Below are 22,310 nucleotides of genomic sequence, written 5' to 3'. Positions count from 1 at the left end.
TACTTTAGGTCTATAAATCAACCTAAGGGTCTATAAATCAACCTAATTTAGGCGTCTATTTTAGGTCTATATATCAACCTATTTTAGATCTAAAAATCAACCTATTTTAGACGTCTATTTCTGGTCTATATATCAACCTATTTTAGATCTATTTTAAACGTCTACTTTAGGTCTATAAATCAACCTAAGGGTCTATAAATCAACCTAATTTAGGCTATTATTTTAGGTCTATATATCAACCTACTTTAGATCTAAAAATCAACCTATTTTAGACGTCTATTTCTGGTCTATTTTAGATTTATAAATTAACCTATTTTAAACGTCTACTTTAGGTCTATAAATCAACCTAAGGGTCTATAAATCAACCTAATTTAGACGTCTATTTTAGGTCTATATATCAACCTATTTTAGATCTAAAAATCAACCTATTTTAGACGTCTATTTCTGGTCTATTTTAGATCTATAAATAAACCTATTCTAAACGTCTACTTTAGGTCTATAAATCAACCTAAGGGTCTATAAATCAACCTAATTTAGGTGTCTATTTTAGGTCTATATATCAACCTATTTTAGATCTAAAAATCAACCTATTTTAGACCTCTATTTCTGGTCTATAAATCGTCTACTTTAGGTCTATATATCAACCTATTTTAGACGTCTATTTCTGGTCTATTTTAGATCTACAAATAAACCTATTTTAAACGTCTACTTTAGGTCTATAAATCAACCTAAGGGTCTATAAATCAACCTAATTTAGGCGTCTATTTTAGGTCTATATATCAACCTATTTTAGATCTAAAGATCAACCTATTTTAGACGTCTATTTCTGGTCTATTTTAGATCTATAAATAAACCTATTTTAAACGTCTACTTTAGGTCTATAAATCAAACTAAGGGTCTATAAATCAACCTAATTTAGGCGTCTATTTTAGGTCTATATATCAACCTATTTTAGATCTAAAAATCAACCTATTTTAGACGTCTATTTCTGGTCTATATATCAACCTATTTTAGATCTATTTTAAACGTCTACTTTAGGTCTATAAATCAACCTAAGGGTCTATAAATCAACCTAATTTAGGCTATTATTTTAGGTCTATATATCAACCTATTTTAGATCTAAAAATCAACCTATTTTAGACGTCTATTTCTGGTCTATTTTAGATTTATAAATTAACCTATTTTAAACGTCTACTTTAGGTCTATAAATCAACCTAAGGGTCTATAAATCAACCTAATTTAGACGTCTATTTTAGGTCTATATATCAACCTATTTTAGATCTAAAAATCAACCTATTTTAGACGTCTATTTCTGGTCTATAAATCAACCTATTTTAGATCTATAAATAAACCTATTTTAAACATCTACGTTAGGTCTATAAATCAACCTAAGGGTCTATACATCAACCTAATCTAGGCGTCTATTTTAGGTCTATATATCAACCTCTTTTAGATCTAAAAAACCAACCTATTTTAGACGTCTCCATTTTCCAGTGAGACCAATCCACTATTTATTGCCATCTCAGATCCACTGGGGTTCCCCTTGTGGTCTGTGATTCCATCAGCTGTCCTTTGAATATGCAGTATGTCTGGATGCCTTTTAGAACACACAGAACAAGTAAGGCGCCGTTTACAATCTTTGCTCAAGTGGCCCTTTACAAAACAGCCAAAACAGACACCTTTTCTCTTCAAAATATCAACACGCTCTTCATGTGTCTTAGAGAGCAACTCTTTACATGAAGTCAATGAATGCGTTTCATTACAAATCGCACAACTGCTTGTAACAGGAGACTTGTTATTAGCAGATTGTTGCTTGGGGACATCATTTTTGGCCGAGGCGGAAGTATTTGCCACAGCAGTTACAAAACTACCTTTGGTTTTAAATGGAAGCTTTGAATCTGACGTAGGTTTAGGTTGCAGGAACTTCTTTGTAGAAAGTGGCTGTTGGATGTCACCAAAGAGAGGATCTTGCATGATCCTGGCGTGTCTTTCAATAAAGGTAACCAGGTCAGAAAAGGTAGCCTTGGTTTGTCTCTGCTCCATGATGTCAAATGCTCTTGACCGCCATCTTTCCCTCAACTTAATAGGAAGCTTTGAGACAAGAAGCCTCAGGTTAGAGGGTAGACTAAGCTCCTCCATATCCTGCAGACTTCGAGACAGGTTGCAGCATGCTCGAAGGAAGAGTGCATAACTGTGCAATGCCTTTCCGTCTTCTGCCTTAATGCTGCTCCAGTTCATGGCTTTCTCCATGTATGCATTAGTAAGCTTTATCTTGTCGCCGTAATGGTACTCCAGCAATCGTTTAGCCTCTGCATACCCATCACCTGCACTCATATGCAAACAGCTTCTCACCAGTTCCTTTGATTGGCCAGAAGTGTATTGCTCCAGGTAATACAAGCGGTCTTGATTACTTATAGCCTTATTTTCAATTCCATGCACGAACGCTAGCATAAAAGGCCTAAAGTTCAAAGGTTCCCCATCAAAAACAGGTATATCCCTAGTGGGAAGCAAAGATAACCGCTGTTGCTGCATAAAGAGGTTTGCAATGTCACTTAAGCCGCTATTCGTAATTGGCTGTGCAGAGTGTGAGGTTAGACTTGCTGCTGCTGTCGTGGGGGCAGGGGTGGCTACTACCACAGTGGGAGCAGAGGTAGCTGCTACCGTATTGGGAGTGGAAGCAGCAGCCGTAGGAATGGAAGGGGCTGCTACACCGGCTGTTATGGAGGTGGCAGCTATAGTCTGAGGTTGCTTAGAAGGTAATTGATAGGGGAATTGGGTTTGTCTTTGTGCTGTAAGCATTTGAAGAGGAGTCTTGGGGACAGTGTGTATATTTGCATATTCAATTGAAATCTCCGGTTCTATATAAGTTTCCTTTCCATGCGCCTCCAGGTAAGAATTCATGCTATCCGTGGGTTCTGATCGACAAACAGAGCCTCCTTTTATTTCTATTTGTTTTTCGTAATTCTCCAAAACCTTCACTTTTGCATTTGCTGCAGCAATGTCAATTTCTATGGCGCTCTGTTCTATTTCACCTTGGAGTTGCATCCTTTGCAGCTCAAGAGCGTGTTTTTTCTTTAGCCCAGCAGCACGTTCCAGGAGAGCTGCCTTTTCTGCTTCAATCTTTACACGAGCTGATGACAGTGATGATGCCCCTGACTTAGAAGAACTCCCTGACTTTCTGGATGTGTTAGAAGCACTGTCCATAGGGGTGATAACAGGTAATGGCTGAGACAGACTGCCTTTGAATGTCTGTGCATTTTCAAGAAAATATAAGAAAGACTTCCTTTTTGGTTCATACCATTGGGCATGATCTTCTTGCCTTTCGTAACCAGCCAACATGTCTTGCACCAACACATGAGCTTTGTCAAATTCATCCAGTGCATCAATAAGATCTTTAATGCCTTTGTCTATATCAGCAACGCTGGCATTATCCATAAATTGCTTTAACTCATTTTGGTTTTCTTGTGCAAAAACTCAGTTTTCCCTTTCGGGTTGCAATGTGCTGCCTCAACAGCTGTTCAGCCATGATTTGCACATTAACATCCTCTGTGTGAGAACGAGCAACTTCAACTTCAGGTGACCCAGACCGAGACATCTTCCAACAATTTCAATTGAAGTGATGATACCACCGGAAATTCCACTTAAATGCAAGGATGTGTTCCAAAATCCAGTATGTCCAAGTGTGTGGCTACACACAATTCAAATAAATCCACATCCCATTGTCAAACAAATCCTATTTCAAGTTGGGTTTCCATGTTTTAAGCACTTCATGAAAGTTTTTTACTTATGTCTATTTTCACTGGAAAATGGAAACATTGGATCCAGTGACGATCACTGCACCTTAGCTATTGTACCCGTTCAAGTGAAGCTGAGTAAGTCCAACCATGTTGTCCAGACGTATGCATTCCTTGATCCAGGCAGCTCCGCCACATTTTGCACTGAGAGTCTCCGACGACGTCTAAATGCAAGAGGAAGAAATCACAGGATCCTTTTGCGAACTATGGGTCAAGAGACGTGAGTGTCAGTTTCAAAGGTTAGATGTGGTATAGTTCTTGTCACACGCTTATCTTAAAACACTGTGTACAGCTGTTGCTCATACCCTTTTGAAGGTGGAGGTAGAATGTCCAAATGGAGGCAAGCAGGCATGCAGGCCGAGGTAGAGAGGCGATGGCAGGCAGGCAAAGGTGGTAGGCCACGCAAGGATAGGGGGGAGAGGGAATGGCAGGCAGGCAAACAGGTGGCACACAGGTACAAATCCAAATCGTTTGTAAATCAACTAAGGTTTCAACATAAAGGGTTCAAAGAAGTAAACTAAAGTTTGGTTCCTAAATTCCAAGAGCTACAAGCCTGGGGCAAACTTGAAGTAGCTTGAAGCGGGCTTTTTAGCGGTAAAAAACTATGTCACTACTGTCTTCCTTCCTTGTCTAACTGAGACTAACTACCAAGTGGGAGCAGCCTATTTATTTCCCTGATCAGGTGACTGATCAGGTGACCAAATGCTTTGTCAAATAACGGTCCATGGCCCAAGGCCAGCGAATCTTAAACAAAAGTAAGAATTTAATCTAAGGTAACTAAATTGGCTCCAACATATCCGGCCCCTTATAGCTACCACGTGTGGCTATAACAAAATATTCACAATGGGGGCAATTTTCAAAAAATAAACAATGTTAATTTCTTAATTCTAATTTTAAATTTACGTCCAATTATACTACAAATGTGTGTAAGTATCAGTGTATGAATGTGATGCAAATGTAAGCACATGCGCAGTCTTTGTTCAATGTTGGTTGTTGGCTTTTACCAACAGGTAGATCTTGCTGATGGGCCGTAAGAGCTGGTTGGTTCTCGTTTGCAGTCTCACAGAACGAACAAGGCCCTTGTAATCTGCTATGGCTTCGATTACTCTTCCGATCACCCATGAGCCTCGCGGTGCTGTAGGATCAGCTATCACAACAATGTCTCCCACACCAAAGTTGGGCCTGATGCGGGACCATTTGGATCGTTCTTGCATGAGTGGAACATATTCCCGTATCCACCGTGTCCAGAAAAGATCTGCGATATACTGTGTTTGCCGCCATCGCCTTCGGGCGTACAAGTCTTCCTGTTTGAATGTTCCTGGTGGAAGCACGGGCTGGACCTTTAGCTGCAGTAGGTGATTAGGCGTCAGTGGTTCCAAGTCATTAGGGTCACTGGAAACGGTTGTCAAAGGACGGCTGTTCAGGATGGATTCAACCTCGCACATTACTGTTACTAAACCTTCATCATCCAAAGACTGCTGGTTTGTGATGGAGGATAATATCCTTTTCACCATTCTTATTATGCGCTCCCAGATGCCTCCATGGTGTGCACCAGCTGGAGGATTGAACGTCCACTTGACACCTTTCTGGATAAGACTACGCTCAATTTGATCCATGTTCCATCGTTTCAGTGCTTCCCGTAGCTCCTTTTCAGCAGAGATCAAGTTAGTTCCATTGTCCGACCTTAATTCTTTCACTTGGCCTCTTCTGGCTATGAAGCGCCTAAACGCATTCACGCAAGAGTCTGTATCCAATGAGTGTGCTACTTCCAAATGGACTGCTCTAGTAGTCAGGCAAGTAAATAGCACGCCATAACGTTTTGCCATGCCACGCCCTCTTCTCACCTCTATTGGTCCAAAGTAATCCACTCCAACATGTGAGAATGGAGGGAGGTCAGGGGCCAAACGATCAATTGGCAGATCGGCCATCTTTTGTTCACCTGCACGTGCAAAGTTCCGCCTGCAGGGGACACAATTGTTCACAATTTCCCTTGCAAGAGAATTTGCACAAGGAATCCAATATTTTTGCCTTAAACTTGCCAAGATGTGATTTCTGCCACAATGGCCAACTTGCTGATGAATGTGTTGAAGCAGAAGCTCAGAAACGTGATGCCTTTTAGGCAAGATAGCTGGATGTTTCGGTACCTCTGGCATAGCCATCCTGCTCAGGCGACCACCAACCCTCAATAAGCCATGGTCAAGGACTGGGTCCAGTCTGAAGATGGAGCTTTTCCGGTTGACATTCCTTCCGTTGTGCAAGCATGCCATCTCCTGTGGAAATCCTTGATTTTGGCAGAACTTCACAATGGCTTCTTCTGCCTCTTCCAGGTCTTGAACAGAGAGTGTCTTAGGGCCAGCCATGTCTGCCTTTGAGGCCCCCTTTCTTTTGAGAACACATTGTGTGAGCAAACTCCTCAGCTTCAGGAACCAGGCAACGGCTCTTCTGAGTTTATTCCAAGTGGAGAAGTAATTCAGCAACACACTAGTTGGATCATGGGTACTGGCTAACGTGGCATGTACTTGAACTTCTCTTCTCAATTCTGAGTCATCTGGAGGAATAGCAAGGTCGACAGGTACGTTGGGCCAGTGCTGGGTTAAGTCTTTCAGGAATTTGGGACCATTGATCCAGTTGTTGCCTTTCAGAAAGTCTGCAGTGTTTAATCCGCGGGATGCATAGTCTGCTGGGTTCAATTTTCCAGGAATGTGTTTCCACTGTAATACATCAGACCTGCTTCTGATTGTATTTACACGATTTGCAACAAATGTGTGAAATCGTCTATTGTCATTCTTTATGTATTTCAACACTGTCGTACTGTCTGTCCAAAACACGGCTGGTTCCAAGTCCATTTTTAATTCCTCTACGAGCATCCCTTCTACACGAACTGCCAGCACTGCAGCAGTCAGCTCCAGACGTGGGATTGTCATAAATTTCAACGGTGCCACTCTTGATTTCCCTATCACAAACTTCACATGTACCTGCTCCTTACTGCTGACCAACCTCAGATACGTCACCATGCCATATCCTACTTCACTTGCATCGCAAAAGTGGTGCAATTGTGCATGTTCAACTTTTCCAAAGTTCTTTGGTTTGAAACTGCGGGTGATGTTGAAGGCGTTAAGAGTCCGAAGGCTATGCAGCCAACGTTTCCAGGATTGTGCATGAGTGTTCGGTATGTCTTCGTCCCAGGTAAGGTTCAGCTTGCAAAGTTCCTGCAACAGATGTTTTGCTGGGAAAGTCACTGGGGCAAGAAATCCTAGCGGGTCATAGATTGAACTAACCGTGGACAGGATGCCTCGCCTGGTGCATGGTTGCTCTTTGAGAGCCACGTGGAATTTGAAGACATCATCTTCTGCACTCCAGTGCACACCAAGGGTCCTTTCTAGTGGCAGGTCGTCCAGGTCTAGGTCCAAGTCCTTCACTCCCTTAGCCCTTTCACATTCAGGAATGTGGACCAAGACGTTTCGGCTGTTACTGGACCACTTGGTGAGATTGAAACCTCCTGCTGCACACAGAGCTTTCAACTCCTTGCACAGTTGAATGGCATCGGTCTCTGTATCCACAGACTTCAGCAAATCATCAACATAGAAGTTGTTGAGGACTGTGTTCACTGCTTCAGCTGAAAAGCTTCCTTTGTTATCCTCAGCTGTCCTCTTTAAGGCATAACTGGCACAACTGGCTGATGATGTTGCGCCAAAGATGTGCACTGTCATCCTGTATTGCATGAGAGGCTGAGACGTGTTGCCATCCTCCCACCACAAGAAGCGCAAAAAGTCAACATGCTCTGGTGGTATCTTTACCTGATGATACATCTTCTCCACATCTGCCAGTATGGCTACATTCCCGTGGCAGAAACGTAGCAGGACACCAATTAAGGAGTTTGCAAGATTTGGGCCCTTCAAGAGTTCATTGTTGAGAGATGTTCCTTGGTAAGATGCGGAGCAATCAAAAACCACTCGCAAGTTTCCTTTTTTGGGATGACGTACTCCATGGTGGGGTATGTACCAGCCTTTGCCATTCTGTGGCTCTTCCTGGTTTGGGACGAGTTCAGCATGTCCACATTTCACCATGGTGTTCATGAACAATGTGTATTCTTCCCAAAAAATGGTGTTCCTTCCAAACTTGCGCCTCAAAGGCTCAGCCCTCTGTGCTGCCATCATACGGTTGTTGGGCATTCTGGGATGTCCTTTAAATGGCAGCGGCAATTGGTAGTGTCCATCTTGTACTTTGACTGAGGTGTTCATTATGTTTAGAAATCTCAGATCCTCTTGAGACATTTCTTCCTTTTCATATGTACTCTCCGGAAAGTCATGGTTGAGTTGCTGCACCAGAAGGTCACGTACAATTTCCACAGAAATCCTATTGGTGTAAACATATGTCTTGCCTTGCTTACTCAGACTTGTGTGCTCATCATGGAGGAGACCACTGACAACCCAGCCCAGCAGGGTTTTGGTTGCAAAAGGTCCATTGCCGTTACTATTAATCACCCTCCATGGCTCCATGAGTTTGGGCACATTTGTTCCAATCAAGAGATCGATGTCAGCATCAATGGTAGGCAGAAATACATCCTTCAAGTGTGGCCATTTCTTCACATCCTTCTGCTTTGGTATGTGGCCTTTGCTGACTGGGATTTCTTTCTGTGTGTAAACATCAGGCAGTCCATAGAACAATTTCCCTTCCAGACTGCTTACTTCTAAGCCGCTGACGACGATGCTGTCGGTGGGTTTCTCTTGACCCATAGTTCGCAAAAGGATCCTGTGATTTCTTCCTCTTGCATTTAGACGTCGTCGGAGACTCTCAGTGCAAAATGTGGCGGAGCTGCCTGGATCAAGGAATGCATACGTCTGGACAACATGGTTGGACTTACTCAGCTTCACTTGAACGGGTACAATAGCTAAGGTGCAGTGATCGTCACTGGATCCAATGTTTCCATTTTCCAGTGAGACCAATCCACTATTTATTGCCATCTCAGATCCACTGGGGTTCCCCTTGTGGTCTGTGATTCCATCAGCTGTCCTTTGAATATGCAGTATGTCTGGATGCCTTTTAGAACACACAGAACAAGTAAGGAGCCATTTACTTATTTGTGAGTGTCAGTTTCAAAGGTTAGATGTTGTATAGTTCTTGTCACACGCTTATCTTAAAACACTGTGTACAGCTGTTGCTCATACCCTTTTGAAGGTGGAGGTAGAATGTCCAAATGGAGGCAAGCAGGCATGCAGGCCGAGGTAGAGAGGCGATGGCAGGCAGGCAAAGGTGGTAGGCCACGCAAGGATAGGGGGGAGAGGGAATGGCAGGCAGGCAAACAGGTGGCACACAGGTACAAATCCAAATCGTTTGTAAATCAACTAAGGTTTCAACATAAAGGGTTCAAAGAAGTAAACTAAAGTTTGGTTCCTAAATTCCAAGAGCTACAAGCCTGGGGCAAACTTGAAGTAGCTTGAAGCGGGCTTTTTAGCGGTAAAAAACTATGTCACTACTGTCTTCCTTCCTTGTCTAACTGAGACTAACTACCAAGTGGGAGCAGCCTATTTATTTCCCTGATCAGGTGACTGATCAGGTGACCAAATGCTTTGTCAAATAACGGTCCATGGCCCAAGGCCAGCGAATCTTAAACAAAAGTAAGAATTTAATCTAAGGTAACTAAATTGGCTCCAACATATCAACCTCTTTTAGATCTAAAAAACCAACCTATTTTAGACGTCTATTTCTGGTCTATAAATCAACCTATTTTAGATCTATAAATAAACCTATTTTAAACGTCTACTTTAGGTCTATAAATCAACCTAAGGGTCTATAAATCAACCTAATTTAGGTGTCTATTTTAGGTCTATATATCAACCTATTTTAGATCTAAAAATCAACCTATTTTAGACCTCTATTTCTGGTCTATAAATCGTCTACTTTAGGTCTTTATATCAACCTATTTTAGATCTAAAAATCAACCTATTTTAGACGTCTATTTCTGGTCTATTTTAGATCTACAAATAAACCTATTTTAAACGTCTACTTTAGGTCTATAAATCAACCTAAGGGTCTATAAATCAACCTAATTTAGGCGTCTATTTTAGGTCTATATATCAACCTATTTTAGATCTAAAAATCAACCTATTTTAGACGTCTATTTCTGGTCTATATATCAACCTATTTTAGATCTATTTTAAACGTCTACTTTAGGTCTATAAATCAACCTAAGGGTCTATAAATCAACCTAATTTAGGCTATTATTTTAGGTCTATATATCAACCTATTTTAGATCTAAAAATCAACCTATTTTAGACGTCTATTTCTGGTCTATTTTAGATTTATAAATAAACCTATTTTAAACGTCTACTTTAGGTCTATAAATCAACCTAAGGGTCTATAAATCAACCTAATTTAGACGTCTATTTTAGGTCTATATATCAACCTATTTTAGATCTAAAAATCAACCTATTTTAGACGTCTATTTCTGGTCTATAAATCAACCTATTTTAGATCTATAAATAAACCTATTTTAAACATCTACGTTAGGTCTATAAATCAACCTAAGGGTCTATAAATCAACCTAATTTAGGCGTCTATTTTAGGTCTATATATCAACCTATTTTAGATCTAAAAAATCAACCTATTTTAGACGTCTATTTCTGGTCTATAAATCAACCTATTTTAGATCTATAAATAAACCTATTTTAAACGTCTACTTTAGGTCTATAAATCAACCTAAGGGTCTATAAATCAACCTAATTTAGGTGTCTATTTTAGGTCTATATATCAACCTATTTTAGACGTCTATTTCTGGTTTAAAAATTAACCTATTTTAGACGTCTGTTTTTGGTTTAAAAATCAACCTTTTTTAGACGTCTATTTTTGGATTAAAAATCAACCTATTTTAGACGTCTATTTTTGGTTTAAAATTCAACCTATTTAATACATCTATGTTTGGTTTAAAAATCAACCTTGTTTAGTCAATTTTTGGTTTAAAAATCAACATTTTTTAAACGTCTATTTTTGGTCTGAAAATCAACTTAATTTTATCTTTATCAGTGGTACAGGAATAACCAATTCACATGTACGGATCAATATGCTTGTTAAACCCAAACAACTTCTGTGCATTATTTATACAACTTACGGCTTGTTCAGACTTCAAAATTCCAAAATATGATCATATTTAATGTTTTTAATTTAGACGTCTAGTAAATTGAGCCAAGATCAAGATTTTGCAAGTTAATAAGGGTTGGGAAACTTTGTTGAATGACCCTACCTCGACAGTTTAGTTTTGACTATTTTAGGTCTATAAATCAACCTATTTTAGGTCTATAAATCAACCTATTTTAGATCTATAAATAAACCTATTTTAAACGTCTACTTTAGGTCTATAAATCAACCTAAGGGTCTATAAATCAACCTAATTTAGGCGTCTATTTTAGGTCTATATATCAACCTATTTTAGATCTAAAAATCAACCTATTATAGACGTCTATTTCTGGTCTAGAAATCAACCTATTTTAGATCTATTTTAAACGTCTACTTTAGGTCTATAAATCAACCTAAGGGTCTATAAATCAACCTAATTTAGTTATCTATTTAAGGTCTATATATCAACCTATTTTAGATCTAAAAATCAACCTTTTTTAGACGTCTATTTCTGGTCTATTTTAGATCTATAAATAAACCTATTTTAAAGGTCTACTTTAGGTCTATAAATCAACCTAAGGGTCTATAAATCAACCTAATTTAGGCGTCTATTTTAGGTCTATATATCAACCTATTTTAGACGTCTATTTCTGGTCTATAAATCGTCTATTTTAGGTCTATATATCAACCTATTTTAGATCTAAAAATAAACCTATTTTAAACGTCTCTAGGTCTATAATCAACCTAAGGTCTATAAATCAACCTAATTTAGGCGTCTATTTTAGGTCTATATATCAACCTATTTTAGATCTAAAAATCAACCTATTTTAGACGTGTATTTCTGGTCTATATATCAACCTATTTTAGATCTATTTTAAACGTCTACTTTAGGTCTATAAATCAACCTAAGGGTCTATAAATCAACCTAATTTAGGCGTCTATTTTAGGTCTATATATCAACCTATTTTAGATCTAAAAATCAACCTATTTTAGACGTCTATTTCTGGTCTATTTTAGATTTATAAATAAACCTATTTTAAACGTCTACTTTAGGTCTATAAATCAACCTAAGGGTCTATAAATCAACCTAATTTAGGCGTCTATTTTAGGTCTATATATCAACCTATTTTAGATCTAAAAATCAACCTATTTTAGACGTCTATTTCTGGTCTATAAATCAACCTATTTTAGATCTATAAATAAACCTATTTTAAACGTCTACGTTAGGTCTATAAATCAACCTAAGGGTCTATACATCAACGTAATCTAGGCGTCTATTTTAGGTCTATATATCAACCTCTTTTAGATCTAAAAAATCAACCTATTTTAGACGTCTATTTCTGGTCTATAAATCAACCTATTTTAGATCTATAAATAAACCTATTTTAAACGTCTACTTTAGGTCTATAAATCAACCTAAGGGTCTATAAATCAACCTAATTTAGGTGTCTATTTTAGGTCTATATATCAACCTATTTTAGATCTAAAAATCAACCTATTTTAGACGTCTATTTTTGGTTTAAAAATCAACCTTTTTTAGACGTCTATTTTTGGTTTAAAATTCAACCTATTTAATACATCTATGTTTGGTTTAAAAATCAACCTTGTTTAGTCAATTTTTGGTTTAAAAATCAACCTTTTTTAAACTTTTATTTTTGGTCTGAAAATCAACTTAATTTTATCTTTATCAGTGGTACAGGAATAACCAATTCACATGTACGGATCAATATGCTTGTTAAACCCAAACAACTTCTGTGCATTATTTATACAACTTACGGCTTGTTCAGACTTCAAAATTCCAAAATATGATCATATTTAATGTTTTTAATTTAGATGTCTAGTAAATTGAGCCAAGATCAAGATTTTGCAAGTTAATAAGGGTTGGGAAACTTTGTTGAATGACCCTACCTCGACAGTTTAGTTTTGACTATTTTAGGTCTATAAATCAACCTATTTTAGGTCTATAAATCCACCTATTTTAGATCTATAAATAAACCTATTTTAAACGTCTACTTTAGGTCTATAAATCAACCTAAGGGTCTATAAATCAACCTAATTTAGGTGTCTATTTTAGGTCTATATATAGACCTATTTTAGATCTAAAAATCAACCTATTTTAGACGTCTATTTCTGACTTTAGGTCTATATATCAACCTATTTTAGATCTAAAAATCAACCTATTTTAGACGTCTACTTTAGGTCTATAAATCAACCTAAGGGTCTATAAATCAACCTAATTTAGGCGTCTATTTTAGGTCTATATATCAACCTATTTTAGATCTAAAAATCAACCTATTGTAGACGTCTATTTCTGGTCTATATATCAACCTATTTTAGATCTATTTTAAACGTCTACTTTAGGTCTATAAATCAACCTAAGGGTCTATAAATCAACCTAATTTAGGCGTCTATTTTATGTCTATATATCAACCTATTTTAGATCTAAAAATCAACCTATTTTAGACGTCTATTTCTGGTCTATTTTAGATTTATAAATAAACCTATTTTAAACGTCTACTTTAGGTCTATAAATCAACCTAAGGGTCTATAAATCAACCTAATTTAGGCGTCTATTTTAGGTCTATATATCAACCTATTTTAGATCTAAAAATCAACCTATTTTAGACGTCTATTTCTGGTCTATTTTAGATCTATAAATAAACCTATTTTAAACGTCTACTTTAGGTCTATAAATCAACCTAAGGGTCTATAAATCAACCTAATTTAGATGTCTATTTTAGGTCTATATATCAACCTATTTTAGATCTAAAAATCAACCTATTTTAGACGTCTATTTCTGGTCTATAAATCAACCTATTTTAGATCTATTTTAAACGTCTACTTTAGGTCTATAAATCAACCTAAGGGTCTATAAATCAACCTAATTTAGGTGTCTATTTTAGGTCTATATATCAACCTATTTTAGATCTAAAAATCAACCTATTTTAGACGTCTATTTCTGGTCTATTTTAGATCTATAAATAAACCTATTTTAAAAGTCTACTTTAGGTCTATAAATCAACCTAAGGGTCTATAAATCAACCTAATTTAGGCGTCTATTTTAGGTCTATATATCAACCTATTTTAGATCTAAAAATCAACCTATTTTAGACGTCTATTTCTGGTCTATAAATCGTCTATTTTAGGTCTATATATCAACCTATTTTAGATCTAAAAATAGACCTATTTTAAACGTCTACTTTAGGTCTATAAATCAACCTAAGGGTCTATAAATCAACCTAATTTAGGAGTCTATTTTAGGTCTATATATCAACCTATTTTAGATCTAAAAATCAACCTATTTTAGACGTCTATTTCTGGTCTATAAAACGTCTATTTTAGGTCTATATATCAACCTATTTTAGACGTCTATTTCTGGTCTATTTGAGATCTATAATTAAACCTATTTTAAACGTCTACTTTAGGTCTATAAATCAACCTAAGGGTCTATAAATCAACCTAATTTAGGCGTCTATTTTAGGTATATATAACCTATTTTAGATCTAAAAATCAACCTATTTTAGACGTCTATTTCTGGTCTATAAATCAACCTATTTTAGATCTATAAATAAACCTATTTTAAACGTCTACTTTAGGTCTATAAATCAACCTAAGGGTCTATAAATCAACCTAATTTAGGTGTCTATTTTAGGTCTATATATCAACCTATTTTAGATCTAAAAATCAACCTATTTTAGACGTCTATTTTTGGTTTAAAAATCAACCTATTTTAGACGTCTATTTTTGGTTTAAAATTCAACCTATTTAATACATCTATGTTTGGTTTAAAAATCAACCTTGTTTAGTCAATTTTTGGTTTAAAAATCAACCTTTTTTAAACGTTTATTTTTGGTCTGAAAATCAACTTAATTTTATCTTTATCAGTGGTACAGGAATAACCAATTCACATGTACGGATCAATATGCTTGTTAAACCCAAACAACTTCTGTGCATTATTTATACAACTTACGGCTTGTTCAGACTTCAAAATTCCAAAATATGATCATATTTAATGTTTTTAATTTAGACGTCTAGTAAATTGAGCCAAGATCAAGATTTTGCAAGTTAATAAGGGTTGGGAAACTTTGTTGAATGACCCTCCCTCGACAGTTTAGTTTTGACTATTTTAGGTCTATAAATCAACCTATTTTAGGTCTATAAATCCACCTATTTTAGATCTATAAATAAACCTATTTTAAACGTCTACTTTAGGTCTATAAATCAACCTAAGGGTCTATAAATCAACCTAATTTAGATGTCTATTTTAGGTCTATATATCAACCTATTTTAGATCTAAAAATCAACCTATTTTAGACGTCTATTTCTGGTATATAAATCAACCTATTTTAGATCTATTTTAAACGTCTACTTTAGGTCTATAAATCAACCTAAGGGTCTATAAATCAACCTAATTTAGGTGTCTATTATAGGTGTATATATCAACCTATTTTAGATCTAAAAATTAACCTATTTTAGACGTCTATTTCTGGTCTATTTTAGATCTATAAATAAACCTATTTTAAACGTCTACTTTAGGTCTATAAATCAACCTAAGGGTCTATAAATCAACCTAATTTAGGCGTCTATTTTAAGTCTATATATCAACCTATTTTAGATCTAAAAATCAACCTATTTTAGACGTCTATTTCTGGTCTATAAATCGTCTATTTTAGGTCTATATATCAACCTATTTTAGATCTAAAAATCAACCTATTTTAGACGTCTATTTCTGGTCTATATATCAACCTATTTTAGATCTATTTTAAACGTTTACTTTAGGTCTATAAATCAACCTAAGGGTCTATAAATCAACCTAATTTAGGCGTCTATTTTAGGTCTATATATCAACCTATTTTAGATCTAACAATCAACCTATTTTAGACGTCTATTTCTGGTCTATTTTAGATTTACAAATAAACCTATTTTAAACGTCTACTTTAGGTCTATAAATCAACCTAAGGGTCTATAAATCAACCTAATTTAGGCGTCTATTTTAGGTCTATATATCAACCTATTTTAGATCTAAAAATCAACCTATTTTAGACGTCTATTTCTGGTCTATTTTAGATCTATAAATAAACCTATTTTAAACGTCTACTTTAGGTCTATAAATCAACCTAAGGGTCTATAAATCAACCTAATTTAGGCGTCTATTTTAGGTCTATATATCAACCTATTTTAGATCTAAAAAATCAACCTATTTTAGACGTCTATTTCTGGTCTATAAATCAACCTATTTTAGATCTATAAATAAACCTATTTTAAACGTCTACTTTAGGTCTATAAATCAACCTAAGGGTCTACAAATCAACCTAATTTAGGTGTCTATTTTAGGTCTATATATCAACCTATTTTAGATCTAAAAATCAACCTATTTTAGACGTCTATTTCTGGTTTAAAAATTAACCTATTTTAGACGTCTATTTTTGGTTTAAAAATCAACCTATTTTAGACGTCTATTTTTGGTTTAAAAATCAACCTTTTTTAGACGTCTATTTTTGGTCTAAAAATCAACCTTTTTTAGACGTCTATTTTTGGTTTAAAAATCAACCTTTTTTAGACGTCTATTTTTGGTTTAAATATCAACCTATTTTAGACGTCTATTTTTGGTTTAAAAATCAACCTATTTTAGACGTCTATTTTTGGTTTAAAAATCAACCTATTTTAGACGTCTAATTTTTGTTTAAAAATCAACCTTTTTTAGACGTCTATTTTTGGTTTAAAATTCAACCTATTTAATACATCTATGTTTGGTTTAAAAATCAACCTTGTTTAGTCAATTTTTGGTTTAAAAATCAACCTTTTTTAAACTTTTATTTTTGGTCTGAAAATCAACTTAATTTTATCTTTATCAGTGGTACAGGAATAACCAATTCACATGTACGGATCAATATGCTTGTTAAACCCAAACAACTTCTGTGCATTATTTATACAACTTACGGCTTGTTCAGACTTCAAAATTCCAAAATATGATCATATTTAATGTTTTTAATTTAGATGTCTAGTAAATTGAGCCAAGATCAAGATTTTGCAAGTTAATAAGGGTTGGGAAACTTTGTTGAATGACCCTACCTCGACAGTTTAGTTTTGACTATTTTAGGTCTATAAATCAACCTATTTTAGGTCTATAAATCAACCTATTTTAGATCTATAAATAAACCTATTTTAAACGTCTACTTTAGGTCTATAAATCAACCTAAGGGTCTATAGATCAACCTAATTTAGGCGTCTATTTTAGGTCTATATATCAACCTATTTTAGATCTAAAAATCAACCTATTTTAGACGTCTATTTCTGGTCTATAAATCAACCTATTTTAGATCTATAAATGAACCTATTTTAAACGTCTACTTTAGGTCTATAAATCAACCTAAGGGTCTATAAATCAACCTAATTTAGGTGTCTATTTTAGGTCTATATATCAACCTATTTTAGATCTAAAAATCAACCTATTTTAGACGTCTATTTCTGGTCTATAAATCGTCTACTTTAGGTCTATATATCAACCTATTTTAGATCTAAAAATCAACCTATTTTAGACGTCTACTTTAGGTCTATAAATCAACCTAAGGGTCTATAAATCAACCTAATTTAGGCGTCTATTTTAGGTCTATATATCAACCTATTTTAGATCTAAAAATCAACCTATTGTAGACGTCTATTTCTGGTCTATATATCAACCTATTTTAGATCTATTTTAAACGTCTACTTTAGGTCTATAAATCAACCTAAGGGTCTATAAATCAACCTAATTTAGGCGTCTATTTTATGTCTATATATCAACCTATTTTAGATCTAAAAATCAACCTATTTTAGACGTCTATTTCTGGTCTATTTTAGATTTATAAATAAACCTATTTTAAACGTCTACTTTAGGTCTATAAATCAACCTAAGGGTCTATAAATCAACCTAATTTAGGCGTCTATTTTAGGTCTATATATCAACCTATTTTAGATCTAAAAATCGACCTATTTTAGACGTCTATTTCTGGTCTATAAATCAACCTATTTTAGATCTATAAATAAACCTATTTTAAACGTCTACGTTAGGTCTATAAATCAACCTAAGGGTCTATACATCAACCTAATCTAGGCGTCTATTTTAGGTCTATATATCAACCTCTTTTAGATCTAAAAAACCAACCTATTTTAGACGTCTATTTCTGGTCTATAAATCAACCTATTTTAGATCTATAAATAAACCTATTTTAAACGTCTACTTTAGGTCTATAAATCAACCTAAGGGTCTATAAATCAACCTAATTTAGGTGTCTATTTTAGGTCTATATATCAACCTATTTTAGATCTAAAAATCAACCTATTTTAGACCTCTATTTCTGGTCTATAAATCGTCTACTTTAGGTCTATATATCAACCTATTTTAGATCTAAAAATCAACCTATTTTAGACGTCTATTTCTGGTCTATTTTAGATCTACAAATAAACCTATTTTAAACGTCTACTTTAGGTCTATAAATCAACCTAAGGGTCTATAAATCAACCTAATTTAGGCGTCTATTTTAGGTCTATATATCAACCTATTTTAGATCTAAAGATCAACCTATTTTAGACGTCTATTTCTGGTCTATTTTAGATCTATAAATAAACCTATTTTAAACGTCTACTTTAGGTCTATAAATCAAACTAAGGGTCTATAAATCAACCTAATTTAGGCATCTTTTTTAGGTCTATATATCAACCTATTTTAGATCTAAAAATCAACCTATTTTAGACGTCTATTTGTGGTCTATAAATCAACCTATTTTAGATCTATAAATAAACCTATTTTAAACATCTACGTTAGGTCTATAAATCAACCTAAGGGTCTATAAATCAACCTAATTTAGGCGTCTATTTTAGGTCTATATATCAACCTATTTTAGACGTCTATTTCTGGTCTATAAATCAACCTATTTTAGATCTATAAATAAACCTATTTTAAACGTCTACTTTAGGTCTATAAATCAACCTAAGGGTCTATAAATCAACCTAATTTAGGTGTCTATTTTAGGTCTATATATCAACCTATTTTAGATCTAAAAATCAACCTATTTTAGACGTCTATTTTAGATCTAAAAATCAACCCTTTTTAGACGTCTATTTTTGGTTTAAAAATCAACCTATTTTAGACGTCTATTTTTGGTTTAAAATTCAACCTATTTAATACATCTATGTTTGGTTTAAAAATCAACCTTGTTTAGTCAATTTTTGGTTTAAAAATCAACCTTTTTTAAACGTTTATTTTTGGTCTGAAAATCAACTTAATTTTATCTTTATCAGTGGTACAGGAATAACCAATTCACATGTACGGCTCAATATGCTTGTTAAACCCAAACAACTTCTGTGCATTATTTATACAACTTACGGCTTGTTCAGACTTCAAAATTCCAAAATATGATCATATTTAATGTTTTTAATTTAGACGTCTAGTAAATTGAGCCAAGATCAAGATTTTGCAAGTTAAAAAGGGTTGGGAAACTTTGTTGAATGACCCTACCTTGACAGTTTAGTTTTGACTATTTTAGGTCTATAAATCAACCTATTTTAGGTCTATAAATCCACCTATTTTAGATCTATAAATAAACCTATTTTAAACGTCTACTTTAGGTCTATAAATCAACCTAAGGGTCTATAAATCAACCTAATTTAGATGTCTATTTTAGGTCTATATATCAACCTATTTTAGATCTAAAAATCAACCTATTTTAGACGTCTATTTCTGGTCTATAAATCAACCTATTTTAGATCTATTTTAAACGTCTACTTTAGGTCTATAAATCAACCTAAGGGTCTATAAATCAACCTAATTTAGGTGTCTATTTTAGGTCTATATATCAACCTATTTTAGATCTAAAAATCAACCTATTTTAGACGTCTATTTCTGGTCTATTTTAGATCTATAAATAAACCTATTTTAAAAGTCTACTTTAGGTCTATAAATCAACCTAAGGGTCTATAAATCAACCTAATTTAGGCGTCTATTTTAGGTCTATATATCAACCTATTTTAGATCTAAAAATCAACCTATTTTAGACGTCTATTTCTGGTCTATAAATCGTCTATTTTAGGTCTATATATCAACCTATTTTAGATCTATAAATAAACCTATTTTAAACGTCTACGTTAGGTCTATAAATACACCTAAGGGTCTATACATCAACCTAATCTAGGCGTCTATTTTAGGTCTATATATCAACCTCTTTTAGATCTAAAAAACCAACCTATTTTAGACGTCTATTTCTGGTCTATAAATCAACCTATTTAAGATCTATAAATAAACCTATTTTAAACGTCTACTTTAGGTCTATAAATCAACCTAAGGGTCTATAAATCAACCTAATTTAGGTGTCTATTTTAGGTCTATATATCAACCTATTTTAGATCTAAAAATCAACCTATTTTAGACCTCTATTTCTGGTCTATAAATCGTCTACTTTAGGTCTATATATCAACCTATTTTAGACGTCTATTTCTGGTCTATTTTAGATCTACAAATAAACCTATTTTAAACGTCTACTTTAGGTCTATAAATCAACCTAAGGGTCTATAAATCAACCTAATTTAGGCGTCTATTTTAGGTCTATATATCAACCTATTTTAGATCTAAAGATCAACCTATTTTAGACGTCTATTTCTGGTCTATTTTAGATCTATAAATAAACCTATTTTAAACGTCTACTTTAGGTCTATAAATCAAACTAAGGGTCTATAAATCAACCTAATTTAGGCGTCTTTTTTAGGTCTATATATCAACCTATTTTAGATCTAAAAATCAACCTATTTTAGACGTCTATTTGTGGTCTAGAAATCAACCTATTTTAGATCTATAAATAAACCTATTTTAAACATCTACGTTAGGTCTATAAATCAACCTAAGGGTCTATAAATCAACCTAATTTAGGCGTCTATTTTAGGTCTATATATAAACCTATTTTAGATCTAAAAATCAACCTATTTTAGACGTCTATTTCTGGTCTATAAATCGTCTATTTTAGGTCTATATATCAACCTATTTTAGATCTAAAAATAAACCTATTTTAAACGTCTACTTTAGGTCTATAAATCAACCTAAGGGTCTATAAATCAACCTAATTTAGGCGTCTATTTTAGGTCTATATATCAACCTATTTTAGATCTAAAAATCAACCTATTTTAGACGTCTATTTCTGGTCTATATATCAACCTATTTTAGATCTATTTTAAACGTCTACTTTAGGTCTATAAATCAACCTAAGGGTCTATAAATCAACCTAATTTAGGCTATTATTTGAGGTCTATATATCAACCTATTTTAGATCTAAAAATCAACCTATTTTAGACGTCTATTTCTGGTCTATTTTAGATTTATAAATAAACCTATTTTAAACGTCTACTTTAGGTCTATAAATCAACCTAAGGGTCTATAAATCAACCTAATTTAGACGTCTATTTTAGGTCTATATATCAACCTATTTTAGATCTAAAAATAAACCTATTTTAGACGTCTATTTCTGGTCTATAAATCAACCTATTTTAGATCTATAAATAAACCTATTTTAAACGTCTACGTTAGGTCTATAAATCAACCTAAGGGTCTATACATCAACCTAATCTAGGCGTCTATTTTAGGTCTATATATCAACCTCTTTTAGATCTAAAAAATCAACCTATTTTAGACGTCTATTTCTGGTCTATAAATCAACCTATTTTAGATCTATAAATGAACCTATTTTAAACGTCTACTTTAGGTATATAAATCAACCTAAGGGTCTATAAATCAACCTAATTTAGGTGTCTATTTTAGGTCTATATATCAACCTATTTTAGATCTAAAAATCAACCTATTTTAGACGTCTATTTCTGGTCTATAAATCGTCTACTTTAGGTCTATATATCAACCTATTTTAGATCTAAAAATAAACCTATTTTAGACGTCTACTTTAGGTCTATAAATCAACCTAAGGGTCTATAAATCAACCTAATTTAGGCGTCTATTTTAGGTCTATATATCAACCTATTTTAGATCTAAAAATCAACCTATTGTAGACGTCTATTTCTGGTCTATATATCAACCTATTTTAGATCTATTTTAAACGTCTACTTTAGGTCTATAAATCAACCTAAGGGTCTATAAATCAACCTAATTTAGGCGTCTATTTTATGTCTATATATCAACCTATTCTAGATCTAAAAATCAACCTATTTTAGACGTCTATTTCTGGTCTATTTTAGATTTATAAATAAACCTATTTTAAACGTCTACTTTAGGTCTATAAATCAACCTAAGGGTCTATAAATCAACCTAATTTAGGCGTCTATTTTAGGTCTATATATCAACCTATTTTAGATCTAAAAATCAACCTATTTTAGACGTCTATTTCTGGTCTATAAATCAACCTATTTTAGATCTATAAATAAACCTAT

At 34.0% G+C, this 22,310-nt stretch overlaps 1 protein-coding gene across 3 annotated transcripts in view; it reads right to left on the bottom strand.

The window, feature by feature from the left end:
• LOC133145597 (uncharacterized) overlaps positions 1-9,802 on the bottom strand; it is a 208,818-nt gene extending 199,016 nt beyond the window's left edge. Inside the window, exons 1-4 of one of the 3 annotated variants that reach the window (XR_009710951.1) lie at positions 8,963-9,802; positions 4,100-8,834; positions 3,855-3,958; positions 1,469-1,597 (exon numbers count right to left, since the gene is read on the bottom strand). Coding sequence is in view for 1 of the 3 variants with exons in the window: in XM_061269223.1 (XP_061125207.1) it covers positions 4,775-8,834; positions 8,963-9,009 (4,107 nt within the window). In the remaining 2 variants the exon portion in view is untranslated. Of the gene's footprint in view, positions 1-1,468; positions 1,598-3,831; positions 8,835-8,962 lie in introns of those variants that run through there. The other 2 variants (XR_009710950.1, XM_061269223.1) reach the window with 2 other exon arrangements.
• Positions 9,803-22,310: the final 12,508 nt, after the last annotated feature.

Source organism: Syngnathus typhle, linkage group LG21, assembly GCF_033458585.1.
Source record: "Syngnathus typhle isolate RoL2023-S1 ecotype Sweden linkage group LG21, RoL_Styp_1.0, whole genome shotgun sequence".
NCBI lineage: Eukaryota > Metazoa > Chordata > Actinopteri > Syngnathiformes > Syngnathidae > Syngnathus > Syngnathus typhle.
Note: the sequence above shows the minus strand (reverse complement) of the source record. Positions and strands in the feature narration are given on the sequence as shown.